Source organism: Pelophylax lessonae (genome assembly GCF_965119305.1).
Source record: "Pelophylax lessonae genome assembly, chromosome: 5".
In the NCBI taxonomy this organism is placed as follows: domain Eukaryota; kingdom Metazoa; phylum Chordata; class Amphibia; order Anura; family Ranidae; genus Pelophylax; species Pelophylax lessonae.
This window is the reverse complement of record NC_138772.1, coordinates 476,300,987-476,328,189: the sequence shown is the minus strand read 5'-3', so window position 1 is coordinate 476,328,189 and position 27,203 is coordinate 476,300,987. Positions and strand designations below refer to the sequence as shown.

At 41.5% G+C, this 27,203-nt stretch overlaps 1 protein-coding gene across 1 annotated transcript in view; it reads right to left on the bottom strand.

The window, feature by feature from the left end:
- DPY19L4 (dpy-19 like 4) overlaps positions 1–27,203 on the bottom strand; it is a 67,507-nt gene that overhangs the window by 5,855 nt on the left and 34,449 nt on the right. The window contains exons 4-16 of the mRNA XM_082259625.1: positions 26,940–27,030; positions 26,708–26,829; positions 25,752–25,897; positions 23,518–23,641; positions 18,574–18,708; positions 17,429–17,560; positions 15,951–16,049; positions 15,059–15,132; positions 10,606–10,764; positions 8,261–8,380; positions 7,890–8,010; positions 6,411–6,467; positions 5,141–5,223 (exon numbers count right to left, since the gene is read on the bottom strand). Coding sequence (XP_082115751.1) covers positions 5,141–5,223; positions 6,411–6,467; positions 7,890–8,010; positions 8,261–8,380; positions 10,606–10,764; positions 15,059–15,132; positions 15,951–16,049; positions 17,429–17,560; positions 18,574–18,708; positions 23,518–23,641; positions 25,752–25,897; positions 26,708–26,829; positions 26,940–27,030 — 1,463 coding nt within the window. The remainder of the gene's footprint in view (positions 1–5,140; positions 5,224–6,410; positions 6,468–7,889; positions 8,011–8,260; positions 8,381–10,605; positions 10,765–15,058; positions 15,133–15,950; positions 16,050–17,428; positions 17,561–18,573; positions 18,709–23,517; positions 23,642–25,751; positions 25,898–26,707; positions 26,830–26,939; positions 27,031–27,203) is intronic.

The following is a 27,203-nucleotide window of genomic DNA, read 5'->3' as shown; positions in this document are numbered from 1 at the left end:
TAGGTGGGCCTGCAGCAGGATAGCGTATGTATCCTCTTATTAGGCCATACTTAGTTTGTCTTACAGTGTATCTAAACCCAAGAACAAAATGTAATATATTGCAGCTGATCAGTCTTTAGATGTGGTTGCTGCATTGTTTTTGTTTTCAGGCTTCTTCACCTAGGGTGACAATATTCACTCATTGTGCGATATCTATAAGGGAGCAGCGCTGTCACCCTTGAGCAGGGAGTGTGTAAACCCTCATGCACACTGGATGTTTTTCTATCTCCCCTAAAAATCTTTCCTCCTGGCAGGGGCATTTTGGCAGAAAAAACACTTGCAAAAGTGTGTAACATGTTTAGGTGTGTCTAGCCATGTCAAGCATCTGGATAATTTGTAAATTTATTCTGGTCAATGAAATGAATTAATGCTCAAGCGCTAAACATGCCTAGCATTAACGGACGGTTAGACGCGTTTGCACGCGTTTAGAAAACATCAAGTGATTTTCTGGCAAAATTATGCTGCCCTGGATGCACTAGCAGTGGGTTTTCCTTCCTGCCTCTAAACTCCTCTAAAAGGCTATGTGTGCATGGACACATAGGCTAAGATGAATGGATGTTAAGAGGCAGGAAAAAAAAAAAGCCAGACGCCCCTAGGAACGGCTGAAAAAACACCCAGTGTGCATGAGGCCTAAAGACTACAGAGCGCCTTCTCCTCTCCATAACATATGGGGGTGTTTTGCAGTTCACAGAGGCAAACTGGCCACCCGCTTCAGATAAGGCGGCAGATTGAATAGGACAATACCGGATTTACAGATGGATCATTTTTTGGCCCTTATCAAACAGATTTGATAAAACATTTTCAATTATATATTTAACAGAATAAAAAGGAAATAGCATTTTTGTTAGGGTTTACATACAATCTTAAGATGGTGATTAAAGACAAGGTTGAAAGCTGAAAAGCCCAATGTGGCTGGTAACAAGGTGATGAAAGCAGAAGTAGAGTCCAATTAAAAAAAAAAAAAAAAAAAAAAAAAAAAAAAAGGATGGCAGGTAGAATTTTTATGACATCATAGACTCTGCATGTCTCCTTTGTTATAGTTGCTTCTCCCTGCCTATCAGTGTCTATAGGCCCATCCAAAGCTCAGTGTACAGCTTCAGCCGAGACAAGGTAACTTCCATGTACAGGAATTTCATCGAACTCAGCTTGGCCAATCAAGGGGCTGAAGGTTTCAAACTCAGAAGAATGTCGAGAGAAAATGGAAGCGCTGTCGACGGAGGGAAGTGCCAACACTGTAGTGCTGCAAGGGATCACATGCATGGTAAGTCTGCCATGCTATGCTCCTTGGGGCCAAAAACATTTTATTGTGGTGGTTTTACTTCCTTTCAGAGGCTATCCCCACTATTTACACCATGTTACACCCCCAAACTATTCCCCCTTTCTGACGGCGTGCATGGGTTCTTCTCCCCCCACAGCAGCTGTCATTTTTTAAATCGGCACATTGTCCCATTCACAAAGATCTGTGAACAATCAAACTACTAATCCCATCCGCCTCCGCGGCAGTTCTTCATAGAACATGAGTGCTGTAATCACCAAACTAGCCCATTGACATTTCCTTCAGCTCTCCAACTGAAAGCCTATACCTTGGTATGGACAGAGAGCTGGAGGAAGAGTCTGCAGGAGCCTAGCAATGCACCTGCGATCTACTGATTGTGGATGCATTCATCTGCAGGCTCCTTTGGGGAAAAAATAATAAATGCACTTTCTTCCCTACAAATTTGTGTACATTTTTTTTTTTTTTAATGGTCAACTTAACCTTTAACAATATTATCTACCGATCCCTGCTGAGCAGGCGGATGACAGCTCCGTCTCCGCTCTGTGTGCAGAGATGGAGCTGTCAGATCCCCGCTCTCCTCTATGGGAGATCGGATGAGAACGGACCGCCTGTCCGTTCTCATCCGATCCCATCCGATCCTCCGGAGAGATGGAAAATAGGGTTTCCATCCGTCCGGATTTCACGGACAGGATCGGAATCGGATAGCAGCGGGTGTCAGCGGAGATGTCTCCGCTGACATCCGCTGCTCCATAGGGATGCATGGGGCATCTGATCAGGTCCGCCTGAAAAACTGACAGGCGGCTCGGATCGCCCATGTGAAAGGGGCCTAACACACTACACCTAAAACAGTCACCTTCAGCAAACAAGCTTTAGCTCTGGAATATCTGGTCATGGTTGAGCAGAAATTTTTTGCTACTCTGACTCATTTCAATGCAGTAAAACCTGTAATATTTATGGAACAAAGATCAGCACAGCTGCTGATGACTAAGCATTGTGTACTAAATATTGAATAATTAATGTTTAGTACACAAGGCGCATTCTACAAAACTTCTTTTGAACCTTTGATATGTGTAGATATAAATGTTTAAACATACATGTTTGTCTTAAAGACCTATAAATAAAGTCAATATAAGGATAAATGTCCTAAAAATAATTATGGGAACGTCCAAAAGAAATGTCTTACTTATTTGTTAAAAGTTAGTTGTTCCAAATCGTATACAAAAGAAAAAAAAAAAAAAGTGTTCATTCAGCGTTGGTGGAGTTATTAGGGTGTTAAAGCTGATGGGAGACAAACAGAAGAGGGTGGGGTTGTGGCTTTTATGTTTTGCCCAAAATAGAATTAAGTCTAAATGAAGAAAATCTCCCCAGAAAGGCTAGAGTGGGACTTTCACAATCAGCAGATCTCGCAAAATGTTGTAATATGTGTTTAACAAATCTCATTAAAATTATACTGTCAGTGTAGGGTGAAATTGACTTTTAATTATACAGAAATGAACACAGTATCTAAAGGAAGGAAGAATACATTTAAAAATCTAAGCTCTGTGGTGCCCTTTATAGGATACCAAAGTCCTAAAAATAGTGTTGCTGTCAGCTCTACCATTACTGTTACTTTCATGGACTTTGGCACCAGTCACACTTCCCAATTTGGAATTATGGTCAGAATCGCTTCTATTCTGCCCGCAATTCCAAATTGTGTGGCAAGCCAATCGCTGCACAACACGTGATGTGTGTTTGGGTTTCGTTAGTCTTTATTGCCACCCCAAAAGCGATGCAATTCTGCCAAAAATGTCAGAGAGAGTAACATCACCAGAACACCAAGATCTCCAAAATGGGTCTAAAGCTTTAATCAGCAATCACATCGCTACGGCAGAAAACAACGTTTCCACTCCATGCAAGAACCCTTCATCCGGCATGTTACATGCCGGATGAAGGGGTTCTGCGTGGTTCTGAAATGTTGCTTTGTGCTGTAATGATGTGATTGCTGATTAAAGCTTTAGACCCATTTTGGAGATCTTGGTGTGCTGGTGACATTACTTTCTCTGACTATTCATGGTTCCAGACGGTGGTCACTTCAGCACCCACTTACAAAAACAGCCATTTCCACAGGAATGTGTGCGGTGGAATTTCTGCAGAAATTGTCACACAACAGGATCACGTGGTAAACCACGCCTTTCCAAAGCACAGGGCTACCCATTCACTTGAATGGACTGGCCATATGACAAGCCAAATCACATGCAAATTGCTCAACCAAAATCGTAAGCAGGAACACTTATAACTACTGCATAAAAGCGTGAGTGCAGGGTCATACATTACCTCTGAAGTGAATTCACAAAGCAGCTAGTTCTATTCAATCAACAGGAGTACATTGGAACTCTTTGAGTTATGATATAAACATGATGTTTTTTTTTTTTTTTTTTTTTTAAGAAATAAACTGAACTCTGCAAGCTGTGCTTTAAAAGTGGCAGACAGAGGGCAAAGGAGTAGTCACCAGTATTACCCATTGTTTCCCTGTAGCTGATCCTTCCCCATTACTGACCTACAAAGCCTTGTTCTGCACTGTATATCTGGTGGCGGTGGCCATCTTGGTAGAGGCAGAGCTTTGCATTCCCCTGTCAGAACGTCCAGCATAAAGAACTAGAAGCAATACCTCATTCTAAATATCCAAAGACTAGCAATCAGAGGCAGCAAGGTCTTAGATCCACACAGCAAACATACAGCTATGAAGCTCTAGGCACAGGAGTGCCTAGGCCACGGGTGCTCAACCCGTGGACCTCGGAGCCCTCTGATGTGGCCCCGCAACCTCAAACTGAGAAAGCGCATGCCTGGGGTCAGCAACCAGGTGACTGCAACACATCATTGTGAAAGCCGCCTTATAGGGGGCTCAGACAGTAAGGGCTGGTTTACATTTGTGCTTTGGGCACCATAAAACCCCATAGTTCATTGTGTCCCATGACCAGTTACCAAATCACTTAAATTATATCTAAAGGCAAAACTTTTTTTTAGTTTTGGACAAAGTGCAGAAGGATTAGAACACTTTTCAGGTTTTTACTGCGGTCTGTGCCCCCTTTAGAGAGATTCACCCTCTATTTGTCCTGCTTACCATCATCACTGAAAGCTAAAAGTAAAAAAAAAATCCCAAATTGTGGGTTGTCCCCAGAAAAGTATTAAAGCGGAAATCTTCCAATGGGACCTGGGGGGTCCAAGAAATTTCCTCAACTTGCAGGGATTTCCTCTCCCTTCCTTTGGCTATGGGACAGAAAGTGAAGGGAAATCTCTGCAATGGGACCCAGATGGTGAAAACATTTTTATACCTATAGTTCTACTTTTAGAGGACCTCACTCTTCAAAAGGTTGAACACCCCTGGCCTAGGCACATCACATACCAGGACGTGCATTTTTTTTTTTTTGAGACGACTTCCAGACAAAAAGTAGATTTTGTAGGGTACTGGCTAGGCACAATTAACATTTCTAGATGTTCCCTATAATATAGCACATTTCCATTTTTTGAGCTCAGGTCTAATTTAAAGCTCAGCATGTGGCAAATAATGCTGCAGAGGTACACCTTCGCTGGTTTACTACTTCCCACAATCTGTTTTACTGTAATAGATTATTTTGAATTCCTTATTTAATGAACCCGGTGTAGGCTTTTCATGTACAGCTATACTTATTCTGCACACTTCTATTGACACACATTATACATCTGTATTAGTTAGAGCTGACTGTACAGTGCGAGAAAAGGTGACAGTGCTAAATAATTATTAATACATTCCTTTTCTGTGTTGCTTTTACTATTGCCATTTGTGAGAAACATCATATCATCTCTTACTTTATCCAGTTCATGAGCTCCACAGTGTCAGACTCATAGTGTTCCTCGAGTTCTGATAACTCACTGACAATCTTGGGTATGAACTGAAAGAAAACACAAACTGTGAGGTAACAGCCTGTTTATTACAATCTACTAACCTGTATGTGTAATAAGGAGGCATATTTATTAAAATGGTTCTTCCAATTCTTATATATAAATGCTAACTGTCCACCTAACCGACAAAATATCTGCAGTTATTACAGATGATTTTACCTGATGACTAGTTTTCTTATTGCGTTTCTTATTTTAAATGGAGTATCCTTTCCTGTTAATAGTGTAAAGTGCCAGCCCGGTGTGATTGTGAAAACAGCCCTGCCCAATTCCTTCCAACCTCATCAGTGACTTCATGTGCAGTTAGATGTGTCCAATTTCTCCCTGAGATAGGTACAGCTTGAAGCCAACACAGTGGGCCAACACCAGCAGATGACATGGCTCTCCAAATCCGGACTGTGGAAGAATTTGCATTTCATTTGGAAATCAAGATCCCAGAATACAAGTTGCATGAGGTCCAGTTTGTAGTTTACACACTCCATGATGATTTGGGGAGCCATGTCATCTGCTGGTGTTGGTCCACTATGTTTTATCAAGTCCAAAGCCAGTGCAGCCCTCTACTAGGAAATTCTGGAGCACTTCATGCTTCCCTCTGCTGACCAGCTTTATGGAGATGCGGATTTCATTTTCTAGCAGGACTTGGCACCTGCCCACACTGCCAAAAGTACCAATACCTGGTTTCATGATCATGGTATGTCAATGAAATTACATTTTAATTAAAAAAGTTCTGAAACATGTCATTATATTTATAATAGAACACAGCAATACATTTTATTGAAATGCCTTCTTCATATTTACCTCCTTTTAGGCTCAGTTCACACTGGGGCGGCTTCAAAGTCACCCGACTATGAAGCCGCCGCATACAGCGTGATTTCAGCGCAGCTTGCAAATGACTTCTTTAACAGAAGTCAATGTAAGCTGCTCCGAAGTCACCCCCAAGTATTGCAGGAACCTTTTAGAACGTTTCCATTGCATTGAATGGAGCACGACTTGTCAGGCGACTTAGTCGGCCCAGTGTGAACCAAGCCATAAACTTCTATCTTGCCTTGGCTTGTCTTCCCAAAGGCCAATGATTTTGAAAATGTGAGGAGGTGACAATGTACAATACTGCAAAAGTCAAATCCACTGACCCCTGAAGTCAGGATTTTATAGTAACATTTGGGCCTATAAATGACCTCACCTCTCTCCATAAGCTGAAGCCGATCACCGTGGGGACAGCTGCACTTAAGATGAAAGCCTATAAAACAAGACAGGAAGAGTTGATGTGTCAAAACTGAGATTTGGTCTGCATACCGGTAAGAGTAACGGGTGACCCTATGTGACACGATGGGGTTAATTTACTAAAACTGAAGAGTACAAAATCTGGTGCAGCTCTGCATTTCAGTGTTTTCTGCATTTTGTCAAAGCTTAATTAAACAAGCTGAAGTTAGAAGATGACTGGCTACCATGCACAGCTGCACCAGATTTTGATCTTTCCAGTTTTAGTAAACCAACCCCAATAACAGTGGTGGCTGGTGCTCGGTTATTCGGGGTTGGGGGGGGGGTCAAACCAATGCGCATGCCCCCCCCCCCCAGTCGGTGGCTCGATCAGTCAGTTGGCAGGCCACACGTTCCTCCCCCCCCCCCAACGATCTGCCTCCTTACCTCCTCCTTCCTCCTATCCAAGCCGGGGAGTGCTGGATGGCTGAGCTGCTTTCCTCCTCCAGCCGTGTCTCTTCTGCCTCTTCCTGGCCACTAAAAATCAAAAAACGTGCTGCGCCAGAAGTGCACAAAAATAATTAGTGATTACATGAATCAACAAGTGTTATCAACAAAATATGGTGTCCATCATATGTGCTCTGATGAAACATAAATGTTCATATAAAGTGCTCCAAAGTAATGATTAGTATATCCAGGTGATGACAGGACAGCCTCAATCCCTTGTGAATCAAGCAGGAACCACCAGTGTGTGAACTCCCTCCACCAGTAAGATTGGCCTCTCACCTTGATACCAGACCCAAACGGGCCAGCATGAGCATATCAGGGGATAAACAGACTATCACAGGTAACCTCTCCAGCCTTCACCAAGGTGAGAGGCCAATCTTACTGGTGGAGGGAGTTCACACATTGGTGGTTCCTGCTTGATTCACAAGGGATTGAGGCTGTCCTGTCATCACCTGGATATACTAATCATTACTTTGGAGCACTTTATATGAACATTTATGTTTCATCAGAGCACATATGATGGACACCATATTTTGTTGATAACACTTGTTGATTCATGTAATCACTAATTATTTTTGTGCACTTCTGGCGCAGCACGTTTTTTGATTTTTATGTTTTTGTTGTGAGGTGTGGACACAATTTGTGTATGCAGCCGGATTTATATATTGATTTATTCTAGCACATTTTATACACATTTGAATTTCACTTAGTCTTGCGCTGATAGTTTTTTCACTATCTTCCTGGCCACTGGCCAGTAAGATCGCTTCTCCTTTTGGCCAATCGGGAAAGGGGTCTCACAACCCTCTTCCTGATTGGCTGGGAGGAGAGTCAGTGTGACAATAGCGAATAATCATTCGCTATTGTCACAAAACTGGGTGGGCTCAGTTGTGCAGAACTGTAGGGAGGCTGTCTTTCAAGAAACCAGTACAGTTTAGGACTAATGTGGATTTCTTACCATCAGAACTGGATGTACAGTTTTCACACGGATCCATCTGAGCAACGTAATCCACATCTCGGGGGAGCAAACACCGAAGGCAGCAATGACACAGACATAAGGCGTCCACAAGTACTTCACTCTGAAAATGCAAACCTTCACATATTACCTTGAGAATTTCATGATAATACTAACTATTTCTAGATATTCTACAATATAAAGATGCATGTCTCTGTAACAGCGGCCTTAGGTTCCACAGATGCTTTAGCAGTACAGATTGACCAAGTCTGTTGAATGTAATCTGATATTTTTTATTTTGAACCTATACACAGTGAAGGCAGTCAGTCTGTATAACATCCAGAATACAAACACAAAAATTCAGAGACTCTTACCCCTCAAAGGTCATAGCAAGGGAGCCCAGGAGAAGACTTTGGATGACATGGTAGACGACCTCTGGCCTTTCCCCTATCCGTCCTTCCCTAGCAAGGATATGAGCACTTACAGGCACACCACTGTAAGAAGAATATTGAATTTAGGACATAAAAGCATATCATAACAAAGTACAGCAACTCAAAGCAAGGAAAACTATGAATAACAGCAACCAGTGAACTGCTAATATTATCCAGTACACACTTTGCAGGGGTTTTACCAAAACTGGAGTAGACAGAAATTGGAGCAGCTGTGCATAGTAACCAATCAGCTTGTTTAGATAAGCTGGAAGCTAATTGGTTTCCATGCACAGCTGCTCCAGATTCTGGTTGCTCCAGTTTTAGCAGATTCTCCTCTATGACTGTAAAAAATGTCCACTAAATATATTTTAAAATTATGGTCACAATTCACTTGGAATCCTCTGGGATGAGTTTAAAGCAACAGTTCACAAGAAACGCAAGCAGCCCATAGACGACTCAATTATCTTTCCTTCCACCACAGCTGGCAGGAAAGAAAATGTGCTTGATTTCCCTATCAACACAGTCAATGTTGATGGGAAAATACCTCCCACAGCGCTACTGTGTTTGTTGTGACAGTGGGGGGGGGGGGGGGGGTGTAGGTGCGGGAAGCCTTCCCAGCCGGCAGAATACAATGGTGATGGATACAATCAGCCTGACCATACATGGATAGAATCTTGGCAGGTCCCTGCTGAGCCGGCCAAATTTTGATCAATCTATGGCTACCTTGAGTCTTGCCTGAATAAGCATCATAAATCACAGCTAATTAGGCTCGTGTATTTATCACTGAAGGACAGATTTTATCAACTAATTGTTCCAATTGCAACTCAAATGTGATCTGAAATGAGAGCCACTGCAGGAGCCTACGAGTTTTTTTTCTGGCTTCCCAACTGATTCTCTTTAAGAGAGATTTGTGGTTCGACTATGAACTTTTAGGGATTTTCCTATTCCTAATATGCAGTAAATACTGTAAGCTTTAAAGAAGTCCTTACTGCTTGAGGCACTGTGGAGAAATTCACCTCCAAAATTCATAAGACATCAGTGAAGTAGTTAGCATTCTGTCTCAGCACTCTCTCTATCTCTGTGCTCTCCTCTTCTTTCTGTGTACCTGCTCTGTTTTTTTTTAGTGATTTAGGCTGGGTTCACACTATTGCCAATCGGATGAGGGTTTCCCTGCATCCAATTCGCATGTCAGGAGACTGTGACCCGCTCCCAATGGAGCCGGTTCACACAACCCTAAAACGGCTGCGGAGCGATTTGCAGAAGGGTCATGTGCGTCTTCTGGTCCATTTCAGGTCTGATCTCAGCAAAAAATTTGGACCTGAAACGGTGAACAAGGACACACCGGACCCCTGCTGCAAGCTGCACCACACAGTGTGAACCCAGCCGAAAAGGCTGACGAGCTGCCAAGTCAGTGCTGACAGAGAACAGGAAAATTAGATAAACTGTGTGTTTCTGTAATAAATTTAAGTATGAATTGCTCCAGAGTGCAAGCAGCTACAGGAGTCAGTGTGGTACTTCTTATGAAGCCTAGTTTCAAATTATAAACATGTAATTATTGAAATGCCAATAGTCTGGCCACAGTTGCACTTTAAAGCAATGTAGAAGAGCTTGTACAGGTCAACAGTTTTAGTGACCATTGTAAAAGGCAGGGTACTTCATTTCAAAGTCTTGAATGTACAAGCGATGCAGTTGTGCTAAATGTTATATATACCACTTCTTCTAGGAAAACCATGCAAAAAACATTCGACTACAACACAATATACCCACATGAATGAAATTAAAATGGTTGTAACCTTCAGATATGAAATATAAACAAAGCATATCCCTATATAGTGTGTACTTATCTCAGTTAAAAGCACAAAGTGCCATTTCTGTCTGCTGCTTCACTCCTCTGCTATCAGCATGAATAGCTACTGAAAATTTTTCCTGACACCAAGAGAAGAATGGTGATGGGGAGGAACCTCTAACAGATTGACAGTCTCTGCCCTGTTCCTGTGTGGTGTGTGTGTGTGTGTGTGTATGTGGGGGGTCCCTTCCCTCCAATCAGCTGTCAGAGCTCTCCTCATTGAGCTCTGCAGAGAGTAACTTCAGCTCTCTGTCCCCTTTTTTATTAACTCTTGAACTCTCGGACAATCTTTATATATTCTGGGCTTTGAACAGGTACATATTATGTGGGAGGATTTGTTATATTTCTCTGTGTATCGCCTCAGGCCAGTCACTTCATTTGGTATATGTACCAGTTTACAACCACTTAAAATGATTTTTTTCTGAAGCAGGGAATTTCTTACCAAATTCTTTTAAATATTCCCTGGCATATGGAGCAAAGGCAGATGAGCAAGACAAGGATGTAGAAAGGCAACAAGGAAGACTGAGTGATCCGTAAAAGGTAATCCTGAGATGGTGGCTGGAAGGAATCCTGGCAAAGCAGCCAATTCACTGTGAAGTTTCTATGATACAAAAAATGTCAATACCGTCAAGAGCAAACCAAAACCTGGCAAATTAGTCCAAACTCCAGCCGAAACATATTTTCTTTTAGATCTGACTGGAGTAAAAAAAAAAAAAAAAAAAAAAAAGCTTTCCTCAGCTTTTTAACGATTTGCTACCCAAGTCAATTCTGGCATTCCTTTTCTAAATGTAAAAATCATAATTTTATTGCTAGAAAATTACTCAGAACCCATAAACATAATATAAATATATTTTTAGCAGAGACCCTAGGGAATAAAATGGTGGTCATTGTAATTTTTTATGTCACACGGTATTTGCGCAGCAATTTTACAGATGTGATTTTTGGAGAAAAACAAAACACATTCATGAGTTAAAAAACAAAACAAAACAATACTTACCCCAATTTTTTTTTGTATAAGGTGAAAGATGATGTTATGCTGAGCAAATAGATACCAAACATGTCATGCTTTAAAATTGTGCACACTCGTGGAATGGCGCCAGACTGCAGTACTTAAAGTGGCTGTAAACTCTCAAAGTAAAATTTTCCTCATTTAAATGAAGCCAGGTAAAAATATGGTGTTGTGGTATATTTCAAGCCTTGGGTAATTACTGCGAGGTTTCTTCTGTAAAAGCAGTGAACTGGATTATGGGGGATGTAGTTGGATGAAGAGCAGAGACTATGCAATATTGGACTGGCTGGACTACACTCCCAGGGAGCTGAGATTCGCAGAGGATCATGGGAGGAGAAATAAATTGGGGGCGGGGCCAGATGCACACTCTCTGGCTACGGGGACCTGGTGGAGAGCGGAGGTGCTGAGAGAGGAGCAGGACAGAGCTGAGCGGGCGGAGCGTCCGGAGAGTGAGGACGGTAAAGAGAGAGAGAGTGCATCCGACAGACAGCAGGAGTCGCGGTGAGGTTACCAGCACTGTCTAAAGGCCAGAGGACCAAGAACGGTGCAGAACTGAGTGAGAAAGGCCTAACTACTGTGAGCGTGGAAAGAGTCTGTGACGCAGTAGAGAAGGAGGAAGGACCCTGCAAAGGCTGTGATGGTCGCTATTGGACACTACCATGATATTGAAGTGCCTGGTGAATTGGAGAACCGCAAGTATACTTAAAGTCACACATACCATATACACTTAAGCAGACCCTGGATATTTACATAGTTACATAGTTACATAGTTAGTGAGGCTGAAAAAAGACACAAGTCCATCCAGTTCAACCCATGATGCGTGTGTGTTTGCTTTTAACCGTACATTGTGTACCCCTGTATGTTGTGGTCTTTAAGGTGTACATCTAATAGTTTTTTGAAACTATCTATGCTCCCCGCTGATACGACTGCTTGTGGAAGAGAATTCCACATCCTTACCGCTCTTACAGTGAAGAACCCCTTACGCACTTTAAGGTTAAACCGCCTTTCCTCAAGTTTTAGTGAGTGGCCACGTGTCTTATTGTATTCCCTTTCTCTGAATAGTTTGTTCCTTATGCTAGGGTCGCCAGTACAGTATTTGTACATTGATATCATATCCCCCCTCAATCGTCTCTTCTCCAGAGAGAATAGGTTCAGTGCTTGTAGTCTTTCCTCATAGCCGATGTCCTCCATTCCCCTAATTATTTTTGTTGCCCTCCTCTGGACTTTCTCCAGTTCCAGCACATCCTTCCTGCGGACCGGTGCCCAGAACTGGACAGCATACTCCAGATGTGGCCGGACCAGAGTCTTGTAGTCTTGATATCACCTTTACTCTTTTTCTGTGGATTACAAAAGTCACTTTTACAGTGACCAGAGCTCCAACTGCCGGCGAAGAATCGCAAGGCCTTGCTAGGACAGTGACTCTAGTTGTTCATCATTAAAGGGGGACCCTGCAGGTTTTAGAGGGTGATATTGCAGTTAGATTGAATGCTGTAATTACAACAAGGGAGTAAACAGAGATTGCCGAGTTATAGAGTTCAAGATATTTGAAGTAAGATTAAATAGAGTTGCATCATTAGTCACTCTCACTGATCATTCAATATCGTATACATATATATATATTTTTTTTTTTTTTTTTTCAGTGGCAGGAACTGGGAGACTAGTCAGGATCGAGGGAAAGATGAATGCAGCAATGTACAGAGACATCCTTGATGAAAACCTGCTCCAGAGCGCTCTGGACCTCAGGCTGGGTGAAGGTTCATCTTCCAACAGGACAACGACCCTAAGCACACAGCCAAGATAACAAAGGAGTGGCTACAGGACAACTCTGTGAATGTCCTTGAGTGGCCCTGCCAGAGCCCAGACTTGAACATCCCTGGAGAGATCTGAAAATGGCTGTGCACCGATGCTCCACATCCAACCTGATAAAGCTTGACAGGTCCTGCAAAGAAGAATGGGAGAAACTGCCAAGCTTGTAGCGTCATACTCAAAAAGACTTGAGGCTGTAATTGGTGCCAAAGGTGCTTCAACAAAGTATTGAGCAAAGGCTGTGAATACTTATGTATATGGGACATTTTTTTATTTTTAATAAATTTGCAAAGATTTCAAAGTAACTTCTTTCACATTGTCATTATGGGGGGTTGTTTGCAGAATTTCGGGGAAAATAAATCATTTAAATCATTTTGGAATAAGGCTGCAACATAACAAAATGTATATATATATATATATATATATATATACATATATATACACACACACACACACACACACACACACACACACACACACACACACACACACACACACAGTGGATATAAAAGGTCTACACTCCCCTGTTAAAATGTCAGGTTGCATAAGTGTGCACAGCCTCTTATAACTGGGGATGTAGCCGTGTTAAGCCACCACATTCAAACTCGTGTTAAATAGTAGTCCAAGGCATTAGATATACCATGGAACACAGTGAAAACAGTCATCTTCAAGTGAAGAAAATAAGTCAAAATAGTGAAATTACAAAGAACTGGACGTCCCTCAAAAAAAAAAAAAAAAAAAAAAACTGATCAGGGAGGCTGCCAAGATGCCTAAAGCAACATTAAATAAGCTGCAGGAATACTTGACAAGTACTGGCTGTGTGGTACATGCAACAACCATAACACGTATTCTTCATATGTCTGGGCTATGGGGTAGAATGGCAAGACTGAAGCCTTTTCCTACGAAGAAAAACATTCAAGCCCAGCTAAATTTTGCAAAAACACATTTGAAGTCTCCTAAAAGTATGTGGGAGAATGTGTTATGGTCTGATGAAACCAAGGTTGAACTTTTTGGCCATAATTCCAAAAGATATGTTTGGCGCAAAAACAACACCATACCCACCGTGACGCATGGTGGTGGAAGCATCATGCTTTGGGGCTGTTTTTTTCATCAGCTGGAACAGGGCCTGAGGGAATTATGAATAGTTCCAAATACCAGTCAATATTAGCACAAATGCTTTCAGGATGACAACGACCCAAAGCATACATCCAAATCAACAAAGGAATGGCTTCAGCAGAAGAAGATTAAAGTTTTGGAATGGCTTAGTCTGAGCCCAGACCTGAATCCGATTGAAAATCTGTGGGTTGATCTGGTGAGGGCTGTGCACAGACGATGTGCTCGCAATCTGACGAGTGCTTTTACAAAGAAGAGTGAGTCAATTTTGCAAAGTTAATGTATTTAATGTATTACTATTTAACCCTTTATTATTAACCATTAGTTAAGGCTAATCAAATAATCATAACATCTTCCCCCCTTCTCCTTTTAGCGATTCTTTTTCTGCTGATTTGTTTTACTTTTTTTTTACCATTAATATTTTATTGTTAATTTTTTGTTTTTATTTGTTTTGTTTGTTATATTTTCAGTACAAGTTAAAAAATTTGCATCAATTGAAAAAAAATGCCTTTTTTCATTTGTAAATAACTTTGCTATGGTTTTATAACCATAAACATCATTTTAAATAGATTTAATTTATATATTATTTACAATTTATAGTAAAGGTACAGTATTAAAGCAAACACCATTGAAACAAATGGCAATTTTTTTGTATTTTTGTAGGTTTTGTGGATTTTAGAAGATACTCTTTTTTTTTTTTGGAAAGTCAATATTGCCAAAAAAAGTCTAGTTTGTCCCCAAAACTATGTATGTGTTACTTTATTATACTATGTAAATGACAAAGTTATCATCCAAATAAACAGGCCCCTAGGGGAAATGTAAACATTGCTGTGGTCCATAAGAGCCAAATTACCTCTTCTACTCTACCCAACTAATTAGAAAATCAGAGAAAAAAAAGTTTTTATCAAAAAGATTTTGGCCTTGTTTGGCTTTAGGTTTAACATAAAGAAAATTCTGTTCTACTTACTTGATTATGTTCAGTCCAAACTTTACTTCGAGAGATTTCAAAAGTTGCCGGTTTTCTTTATGAGGAATTACAGTCTTAAAATTAATAAAAAAATATAAATCTTTAGATTTTCAGTCTTATGTTAGGCAAATATGAATTATTTAGAAGCTGGGTAGATAACTCTAGTTTACAATTTTAATTAGCTAAATTGGGCTCATTATTCATCAGTGCATATACAATTACTACCCAATGGTAGGAGAAGCAGTGAACCTGGTGTTGATGAAAACATACTAGAAAAACATTTAATTAGTAAGGACAGAAATAATAAAAGCACTTATTCCTGTTTTTTTTTTTTCCTTTTTTTTTTTAAGGTGAGCTGCCATTTATATTCTTTATTCACTGCTTGGTATGTAACTGACCTTGGACAAGTACCAGGTGTCATGACTGTTTTTTTTTAAGCTGAACTCCGGGAAAAATTCTTAAGTCGTATTAAAGGTTTGGCTCTTAAAAAAACAAAACATATTATACTTACCTGCTCTGTGCAATGAAGAGTCCCCGCTCTCTTCTCATTGGCTCACTGGGTGTGATTGACAGCAGTGAAAGCCAATGGCAGTTTTACTTACCATATTCCTCACTCCTGCAGGCTTCCTCCACTCTGTGCAAGCAGTACTCCTGATACGGCTTCTCTTCACCACTCCATCGGTCGCAGGCACTCAAACATTGTCATTTTCAAGGCAGAATTGCTGACTCTGTATTGTGAGGACACTGAGGGCCCACCTATACCCCTATGTTGCAATTATCTATCTATCTATTGTGTAGCTGTTATCATTGTAAGAAAAATGTCATACAAGTGCTATTCTCAGTACAAGACTACAAGTCATACAAGTGCTATTCTCAGTACAAGACTACTTACCCTTATTAAATAATGCAGTGATACAGAAATAGTAAATGCCAAGTAAAAGTACATAATCTTCATCATTTTCGCTCTGAATGTGCCCTTTTTTACTCCAACCTAAAAAATAGTGAAAGTATAAGTTAACTGACATGCAAGAAATGAGAGGGAAGGCTCCCATAATGGGCCACCCTCGGCAGAAGGAAGATCTCTTTTAAAGGGACAACGACCAATCTGACATTATCTGGGATTGTAAGGTCACATCTAATTTCACATGAAGGCAAGGCCCTCCAGCGAGAATAGAGCTCTAGAAAGGGCTTCCAACCGCTTAACAACTGGTCCTTTAAGACAGCCATGTCCTCTGCTGAAATAGTAGGTGCCCTGTTAATAAAAGGCTCTGTCAGGTCCACAGTGGCAATAGGCCACTTCTGCACAAAAAATCCTCACTAAATGCATAAAAGGCTAATAAGTGTTTAAAGGATAAGTTTACCTGTAAAATGATAAATAAATGCACATCTTTTTGCAGGTAAAAAAGTTTGCATTTATTATTTTTTTCACTTGGAGCCTGGAAAGCATTGCACCTACGATTTGCTGATCTTGCAGATTTGTCTGTTTATCTGTCTGCTCATACTTTGTACAGTCAGGCAGATACACACTGACAGGAAGAGACAATGAACTACCAGAGCGCTTAACAGTGCCATGGTAGTTCATTAAGAACTACAAGCCGACAGCTGCAAAGGCTGTCGGTACTTTAGTTCCCCAATGATGGGGCACAAATCCTCCCAATGACACCAATGATGAGGCACAATTCCTCCCAATGACACCAAATGATGGGGCACAATTCCTCCCAATGACACCAATGATGGGGCCCAATTCCTCCCAATGACACCAATGATGGGGCCCAATTCCTCCCAATGACACCAATGATGGGGCACAATTCCTCCCAATGATGGGGCACAATTTCTCTCAACTACGCCAACAATGGCACCCAATAACACCATTAATGGGGCACAATTTCGTCCATTACACCAATGATTGCACACAATTCCTTTCCGATGGCTTTTCGGAAGGGATGCAATTCCTCCCACTGACACCTAAAGATGGGCCATTGTTTTTTCTCCAGACGCCGGGACCTTTTCAACTTCCAATGTCCAAAGTCCGGACCGCTTAATGTCTGAAGGACAGTAAACTGGCCCTTTGTTTAGAAAGTTTGGAGACCCCGGCTATAAAGGAAGCACACAGTCTATCAGAGTGCTTTCAAACTCCATAGAGAAACAGTTGGAAAAGCAGGTGCAAAGTGAGGGTCTTTAGACCGAAGGCTGGAAAAAGCACTAGTACAAAAGTTACAAGATGATCGGATGATGTTTTCAAACAATAACACAGATAGAGAAGATAACGCTGATTTCTTTAACACATTTATCTAAAAAAAAAAAAAAAAATAGTACAATACAAGAGGTATATGTTCTACTCATATGAACTGAATTCCACCCATGCAGTACCTGGAGGCTTTTGGCAATCATACAACCCACAACAAGGCTTAGAAGGGGGGATGTCAGCAGAGCTGAGTTCTCAAACTGTAGTAAATATCCCAGGAACACCGAGAACAGGTACATCTTATGAACTTCATGAAGCTAAGAAAGACACAATTGAAAAGAAATCAAATGTCAAAATACAAAACTGTGGCAGGACTACATTAAAGTCTAGTATACACAGGCCGAATTTCCTGTGCAGGTTGAACAAAAAAAAAAAATTCTTAGCTTAGGTCGGAGCCACTGTACTAACAATCCAATGTTAGTACAGCTATCTCCCATGCTGTGCTATTGTGTTCTGACAGGGAGACAGCTATCCCCCCTCAACACACCAGTCAGCGCTCTCAGCCATTGGCACTGATTGGGAGCCGGACAGCCGACTGTTTTCGGTCATGAGCCTTCAACAGAAGCCGGCAGCCATACACACAGGCTGAATGTCAGCCAGTTTCTTTTAAAATGGCCAATGTCGTCCGACATTCGGCCCGTGTGTACTAGGCTTAAAGGGTGCATTCACACCTCTGTGTTGTTGCAGTGTGTTAAAAAGCAAACACTGTCTACTGCAGCTTTGGTGGTGTTTCCAGCAAAATACACCTTTCATTAGGAGAAATCAGAACTCTTGTAACATGCACAACACTTAAAGCACACCACAATAAAAAAAAAAAAAAAGTAGTGTGAATGTAGCCCAATCTATATTCAGCTATGTTTGTTTAATGGTGCACCCCTTTTATAGTGTACATAAACGGGTTCCCATCCTGTTAGGCTTGCTGTCAGTAACAATATAATTTAACAGATACACTGACAGAAAAGGCAAAGGCTTTAGAAATCTAAATCTGGAAATACATTTTGCAATAGGATGCACACTGAATTGAATTTTTAGGAAGATGTTGTAGAAAAGGCTTATGGTAATGGTTAATGCAGTTGTGGTACTCAGAGAAATCCATGCAAGTACAAGGAAGAAATGCAAACTCCATGCAGAGTGACTCGACCAGGACAAGGTTAGTGTTATGGGGTTATGCATCTTACCAGCATTAGGATTTATGCTACTGAGATGTGATGTATGATCAGAACACATTACTAATATTAAATAATAATATTTGCACAAATTCAGTCTTTACCTTCTCTTTCCTGACCATGGAGAGGCCATCGAGCAGACACAAAGATAAGGCCTGTATGAAAAGCAGGTAGTGGCTGTACTCCCACATCATTATAAATGTGTAGGTAGATGCACTCATCAACAAGTAACAGAATCTCTGGAAAGAGAACAGAGCATATGCATTAACATCATGATATTAAATGGTCCTATTTGGAATCACAGCATCAGACTCCAGTTCCCTATGCCACAGACTGGGAATGAGTAGAACAGATTTCCAAGCCAACTAAGAATAATATTTGATTCACCGGAATTTTGGATGCTACAATTAAAGCGGTTTGCTGAAACATGTAAGCTTCTCTTGCTGCTTTTTAAGGAATTGTGCTTACAAAAGCTATGTTTTAGCAAGGACCTATTTTGGTTGCACGCCTTCCTATCTTGGATTAGAATTTTACATTTACCTGTAGCCTTTACAATGGCTAAAGCTGCCTAAGATTCATCTTAAAGCCCTTTCACACTGAGGCGCTTGAAAACTGCCCATAAAACGATGAGCGATTTTGCTGGGCTTTTCAGGCACTTTTGAGGCAATAGCGGTGCACTTTTTTTAAGGACACGTGACTCAAAAACTGCTTCAAGAACCATTTTGAGGGTCTTCCCATTCCATTAAATGGAGAGGGGCATTTTTGAGCTGCTTTTTTTAGTGCTCCAAAGACGCTGCCTGCAGGATTTGTTTCAACGCCTCACAAAGCGCACCACCCCAGTGTGAAATATTTTAACCGCAGTGAGGTGAGCGGCCATTGCACTCACAGAGGTGTATTTGATGCTCCACCAGGTGTTTTTTCTGGGATTCACCTTACACAGGAGGAATGATTATTGTGCACTTTTAAAAAGGCTTTCTTTTGGACTTTTGCACAGGAGGAATATATACACTATAATTATACTTCATATATTTTTGTACCTACTAAGGGATTTTTTGGACTATTTTATATTTTATCATATCTTTACACTTATTTGTCTTCCATATTTTGGAATTTTCAGCTCACTAATTAACCAGGATTTATTGTGCACATTGTGTTTTACCTCACTGCATTATGCACATTATGCTTTATTTCTCTCCCATCACCATTTTGGATAAGTTATACATGTTCACCTATCCAATTATTTGCAAGTGGGTATGTGTGTGCACTATCACATTTGATTTATATGATTCCATATTGTGATTTTAGCACTGATCTATATTTGTTTTTGGACATAACAGGTTTGCTTAAAAACAGGCAGATAACTTAATTCACTTTCCCTGCACTGATGTGCCATGAGAGCCCTGTGAAAAAACCGAATACTTCAAGGTATGGGAAAACTCTACCAGCTCCCCCCTTCATGATATAACGCATGGTACGTGAGCATACAATAACCAGGTCCGACTAAATAGAAGAACTTGTTGAGCTTTGTGTAGATTTTAACCTCAGAAAGTCACCACCTATCGACTGTGTGACTGCATTAAGATTACAACAATACATTATGCTAAACAATTTTTGAGGGATCTCTACTTAAGGATCTGGGAATGAACAGCCAAGCTTTTTTTTTTTTTCAAAAAGGATCCAGGGTGGAAAAGGTGATCTTGAGGCTCTGTTCACACTAATGTGATTTCAGGTGTGACTTAAACCAGAGATCCACCCTAAAAAAAAAAACTTTGCAGCATCAGGTAGAGTAAAAAAACCTGAAAAAGAATTGGATACATTTTTTTTTTTTTCGTTTCACTTACCTTGTTTTTAATGAAAATAAACTTACCTTCCTTCCTCTTCCTCCTTATGCGCCTGCGGCCCCTGATGTCACTTCCTCCTTTGCATTGCGTCCTGGGAGATGAGCGTCATCAATCCCAGGATACAATGGGAATGGCCGGCCGCTACTCTGATTGCCGATCGCAATCTACTGCGCATGCGTGAGATTGCGATCGGCATTCTGGGTAGCTGAAACCAGAAAGAAGGACACAGCGGCTTCAGACGCCCACAACGGAGATGGCCGCGCTCTTCAATCAATTTTTAAAGGTAAGATTTTATCTATATTCATTTACTGTACTCTACTGCAATGTGGGAATAGTATTAGTGTAATTGGGAATAGCTTAGGATTAGGGGGGTATTTTTAGGTAAAAAATGTTTTTGTGGCCGGAACTCTGCTTTAAGTGGCACAGAATGGCATTGCATCATGCGATTTTGGAAAAGGGTCCTGAACTCTGGTGCGATTTTAACATAATTTTGGCCCCATAGAATATACAAGCTTTATCCAAATGGTGCTATTTCAATTGCACTGAAAGTTTTATCAAAATCAGATCACAGCAGTGTGAACCTATTCTGGGAAAGAAGGTATGGCTAATCAGGAACCGGCCAGGGGGAGTCTGTGAAGAGTGCAGCAACCTCCGATAACCAGGCCAGTCAGGGGCTACTAGGATTCAAGGAGTAATAAGACTAAACGGTCCAGGATGCCCATAGGTAGGAAGAGCCCAAATGCGGGAAGGAGCAACATTGACCTAATAATATGCCCCACTTAAAGCTTTAGAAAGCTGTGGGTTTGTGTTAAGGATAGTGAAAGCTTAGGAGGCCTAAAGGGATGACAATATAACTGCAGTAGAGGTCACTAAGGGGAACTACTGGAAAGATTGGTGACCTACCAGAGGCAGACTGGTAGTATTGGATTGGCCTGTCAGAGAGAAGTAGCAGGGAGGCAAGAGAATCCCCTGAACCAAAACCCCAGAGCTAGCAGTGGAGTGAGCAACATCGAGGCTTGTTTAGCATTTAAAAATTACAATACAGATATGCACATACTGTAGATTACCCAGAGCAAGGGGGGCACAGCTGACCAGCAGGGCATTCGCCCGAAGAAGGCTTAAGGCAGCATCAGCAGTTTGCCAGCATATTCCCCTCAGTAACTTTCCAGATAAGGTAGTCTGATGCGATGCTGCAGGGAGCCAAAGGGGAAATACACTTAAGGGCTCTTTCACACCATACCTGCATGAAAACTAATGGGAACTGATGGGAAAACCAGTTTACATCATGACAAAGTGTATATAAAGCGCACTACCCTATATAGGTTATTTCTATTACCTTGTGTTTAAATATACACAAAATAAATATCAATCAACCATAAATGATTAATACAAATAAATTAAATTCAATGCATCATAATTCACATAAAGTGCAATATCTCAAATCGTCTAAATCGTGAAGTAAAGTTCCATGGTGCTAAAGTGCCAAGTGCTGTAAACTCAAATGCAGTTCAAATCGTGCTCCCCTCCTTGAGTGCCCACTCAACTTACCAGCTGCTAGGGGCTCCCAATGACAGGAGCCATGTGCCTTTGTGCGAATATCCTGGGTCTTCTGAGCTTTATAGTCCTCCTACGTCACTCCAGCCGCTATGTACTCCCAATGACAGGAGTCATGTGAGCTTGTGCAAATATCCATTGAGAACACCCTGTGGGGAGGGACGAAACGCGCCAGTTGACCACAGGTGGTGACGTCATTTCCGGCTGGTGAGATGCAGGTTGTTATGGACTTGTGGACAGTTTTGGTTTATGCTTATTTTTTCCATGTGAGTGGATAGGTTTTAAATTATTTGATTTTATAATAAAATGGAATTATGTGGATCTTTCTCTGTCATTTATTTACACCATGTACGAGCATCTCATTGCCTAATAATTAAGGAGTGACAAAGGAGGACTACAAAGCTCAGTAGAATAAGGCTGGCCATACACTATACAATTTTCTTATTCAATTTCCTTTAGATTTACCTTAAACTATGTAGTGCAAGGGCCTGCCTGACTGCATACAAATTGAAAGTGTTTAGGTTTGACCCTATATTACATGGTTTTGGTAAATCTAAAGGAAAGTTGAACAAGAAAATTGTATAGTGTATGGCCAGCCTAGGGATATTTGCACAAGCGCATATGACTCCTGTCATTGGGAGTCCATAGCAGCTGGAGTGACGTAGGAGGACTACAAAGCCCACCAGACCCAGGATATTTGCACAAGCGCATATGACTCCTGATATTGGGAGCCCATAGCAACTGGTAAGTTGAGTGGGCACACAGGAGGGGAGCACGATTTGAACTGCATTTGAGTTTACAGCACTTGGCACTTTAGCAACACTGAAACTTTACTTCACTATTAGGATGATTTGAGATAATGGGCTTTATGTGATCTATGATGCATTGAATTTGATTTATTTGTATGAATCATTCATGGTTGATTGATATTTCTTTTGTTTATATTTAAACACAAGGTAATAGATAGAACCTATATAGGGTAGCACTCTTTATATAAACTTTCTCACTATTTAAAGGCACAGCAACTATTAGAGCAGCAACCCACATTAGTAAATTCATATATTTTTTTCACTTACAACATAAGCACAGGAATATATATGAAAGTGGTTTACACACACACATATATATACTTTTTTTTTTTTTTAAATCTGTTTACATCAGTTTTTATGCACATTGACATCAGTTTTCATGTGCGTCAGTTCTGTGCCCTATTCGCACCAATGTTGATGTCATGTTAGTTATTTTCTCATGAAGAAAACAGCATATACTTTGCATATTCCTACACAGAAAAAATTTAGCACATTGTGATGTGAACAGGGCACATAGAGAACAATTGTTTTTTTCTGTGCCCTTGCAGAACGCATGCAGAAAAACAGACGTCTCTGCACCATGGTGTGAATGAGATCCTAGGCTCGCAGATAGGCAGCAGCTAGATCTTCAACAGGTCTTCTGTAATTTTATCGTACATTTAATAGGAAGAAAGACCAAATATCTACAATGTATGACCTCCCAGTGCGCTCAGTAGAAACTGAAGCTTCGGTGAAACTTTCTTGACCTAATGTCCTACCCCCTTAAAAGAGGGCTAATACCTCAGAGGTCTGCCATGTCCCCCAGTGACCAACCAGAGAAAGACATTTTGTTCAGGTAACTCACCTCTGCATATACACTGCTGCCGTTTCTTAAAAATCCTGTGAGTGCTGCAACCTGACACGCGAAGTACGGGAGAGCCCAGTTTTCCCTCAGAGGAATGGAGTCTTCCATTCGGGTGGTATCTGTCCTGAAATAAAGTTAGAAATTCATCTTTGCGTATATAATAGGCTTCAGTGATGAGCCATCTATTTCTCATAGACATTATACTTAAAAAGTGTATGTAAACCCTAGCAATTAACTTTTTTTGCTCCATTTTAGTTTGTTTCAACAGTTTTGAAATTGTGACACAATCACCGGGTATTTTTTGTGATTATTGAACACATGACAAAATACTTTCAATGGTATATTAATTATACTATATTTAATTATAATTATATTCATTTCAGGCATCAACATGATGTTGGTGTTGTTCAGTCATTTAGTCATGTCCGACTCTTCGTAACCTCATGAACCATAGTGCGCCAGGCTTTTCTATCCTCCACTGCCTCCCAGAGCAACAACATGTTATACATAGTTTATTAAAGCGGAGTTCCACCCAAAAGTGGAACTTCCGCTTTAGGTATTCTAACCCCCTGACATGCCACATTTGGCATGTCATTTTTTTGGGGGGGGAGCGGGTACCTAGTTTTGACAGGTACCCGCTCCCACTTCCGCTCGGAGCGCCGCGGCGAGCTGAGCGGAAGTTCTCCTCTCCCCCTCCCTCCCTGCAATCTTCTGGGACATGTCAGAGGTCCCAGAAGATTGCCGGCCAATCAAGACGCGCAGCGCGACTTGCGCATGCGCAGTGGGTACCCGCCCAGGCTGTGAAGCCGCAAACTGTCACAGCCGGGTGCCCACAGCAGTGATGCCGGCGCTGAGGGAGAGGATCGAGGCTTCGGGCGGCCGCATCGCTGGACCGTTGGACAGGTGAGTGAAATGGCTGGAACTCCGCTTTAAGTACAGTTTGGCTCAATATAACGATGTATATGGCATACCTCGCCAATGCCCCTGGAAGCTAGGAATCACTGAAGTAGACTCTGCTACTTCAGTAATCTCTACTTGCTTCTGGGTCTTGTGCCGAGCAACTGCTCTCTTGCATCGTGAACACCCCCAAACTACGGCTGAGGAGAGCATTTAGCAGCCACTTTGACTGTAATGTCTTCATTGTTACTTATTTGTTTGATTCTTAAAGCGGAGTTCCACCCTGGATTTGTTTTTTTTTTTTTTTTAATACCCCCGGGACAGTCAGGGCTAGTGCATTCCACAATGGCTAGCCTCTGATCTGTCCCGGGTTGCACTTACCTGCAAGACGAAATACTTACCTTGCAAACGTCTTGTCCAGCGCTGCCATCTCAGATGTGGGCAGCTTGAAGCCAGCGCGTCCTCTTCGGCGTCTTCTTCCGCCTTCTGTGGTCCCACGATGCTCTGCGCCGGCCCCGACGTCACTTCCGGGTCGCGCGCGTCACCCCTCCACAGCTTCTGGGCATGCCCAGAAGCTGTTTAGAAGGGGATGACGCGCGCGACCCGGAACTGACGTCGGGGCCGGTGCAGGCGCAATGATTCCTGGGAGCTATGACGTCCAGCTCCCAGGAATCATTGCAGAGCCAGGAAGTGACGACGGGCCGCGGCCGAGGAAGGAGGAAGAAGGAAGTAAGGTAAGTATATTTTCTTCGCTACGAGGTAAGTAAAAAAAAAAAAAAAATATGCGATTATCCATTTCATCAGGTGACCCGGAGCGAGAAGATGGAGGTAAGTATAAAAATAGGGTGGAACTCCACTTTAAGTTGGGGTTTTTTCTCCATTCTTGATCTTTCGTATTTTGATAAACTGAGAAACCACTGATTACATGGTATTCACCACCTCTTAGAGAACCAGGCCTTTTTCTATTTCTCCCTGTGTGGAGTTTTGTTTTGCCCAACTTGGATCCTGTGTGTATTAGGTGTGTACATGTGGACGTTTTTCAGTAAAAATGTTTGAACAAGAAAAAATATGGCGGGGTTTCAACCCTTCTCTAAAATAAGTTTTGGCTATACATTCAGCTTAACAATAATATAAACCACTGTAGGAGGAAAGAACGTCCATATACTGGATTTCAGTTTAAAACTGACAATGTTATTAGTGTTGTACACAGCTAATATCCGGGAAATGCCCAATTTTCAGGAGTTTTATAGCTACAATGGAGTATTTATTGTAAATAACCAATCCTTTATTTCTTAAACAGAGTAAAAGCTCAGCTCCAAATTATTTCCAGTTTGTACCTGTTAATAATAAACCAGGCAGCTGTCAAAATCCCAGCCAGCCAGGTGCCACTCATCATCCAGCTGGTGACAAACAAAGCACCAATATATATTCCTTGTAGGCCAAATATGATTCCGATGTAGAAATATACGGGGTCCACTGAACCCTGTGAAGAGAGCAGAGACAGTGGTAAGAATACCTGCACTGTACAAGAGAAGAAACAATCTCAGTTCCGTCTCTGAAACAAACTCAGTTCTGTGATCGATTCCAGGGAAATCCTGTTAAAGGAGAGGGCTAGCCAAACCAAACTCTGATTCCCTCCCTAGAGCATTTGTTCTAGGTGTCTGGTCACATGAAAGGCCTACATGGGATCCCATAGCTGCCATTTTTTTCAGTTTATTTCAGGGCTACTGTTACGACTTTAAGGTAGAGGAGTTATTTTGAAGGGGTATTAAAGGTTCAGCTTTTAAAAACAAATGAAAACAAATAACAAACATGTTATACTTACTTGCTCTGTGTAGTGGTTTTGCACTGAGCAGCCCCAATCCTCTTCTTTTCGGGGCCCCCCACAGAGCTCCTGGCTCCTCCCCCTCGACCGGTGCCCCCAATAGCAAGCAGTTTGTTATGGGGGCACTGGTGCGTCCATAAGACACATAGAGCCATGGCTCGTCCCCGCTCTCTCCTCATTGGCTCACTGGCTGTGCTTGACAGCAGCGGGTGCCAATGGCTCCCAATGCTGTCTTAGCCAATGAAGAGAGGGAGTCTCAGGACAGCCTAGGCACTCGTGCACATCGCTGGATGGGGAGAGGACTCCGGTATTAGGGGGGGCAGCAGGGGGAGAAGAACACAGAAGATTTTTTACCTTCATGCATAGAATGCATGAAGGAAAAAACCTTCAGCCTTTACAGTCACTCTAACTTCAGCTCTCCTTTAATGACATTTCTACTGAAGTGACCCTGAAGGTTGTAGACTTTACCTTACTCCCAGACATGTGATACAGGGCACTGGCTATGAGCTCCGGATACAGGGTCATCTGCTGGACAGCATTAATAGTCTTCATGGGCACAGTCCTGTTGTTATAGGCCAATTCAAATACACCTGAAATAAACAGCACATCAATTAAAATGCAGAGATGAACAAGATTGGTCCAAGACAAAGGTTATGTATCATGTGTTTGATACTTATCTAAGAGTTATAGATTATTATACCTCTTTCAAACGATGGGGCTCGCAGCATGTCTTTATAAAATGAATAGTACACGGCCCCATCTCCCTGAAAAGTGATTTCTCGTTCAAGATCCTAGAGAGGAGAAAAATGCAACATAGTGTTAACTATATACTCATTTTAAATAGGTACTACTAGAATTAAGATCTAGCTTGCTATGTAATATAATTAACATTTCAACATTGTTTTTCCTGCTCCCCATAGAAATTTGAATATTTGTTAAATGTTAAAGTTCGCTGTGCAACAAA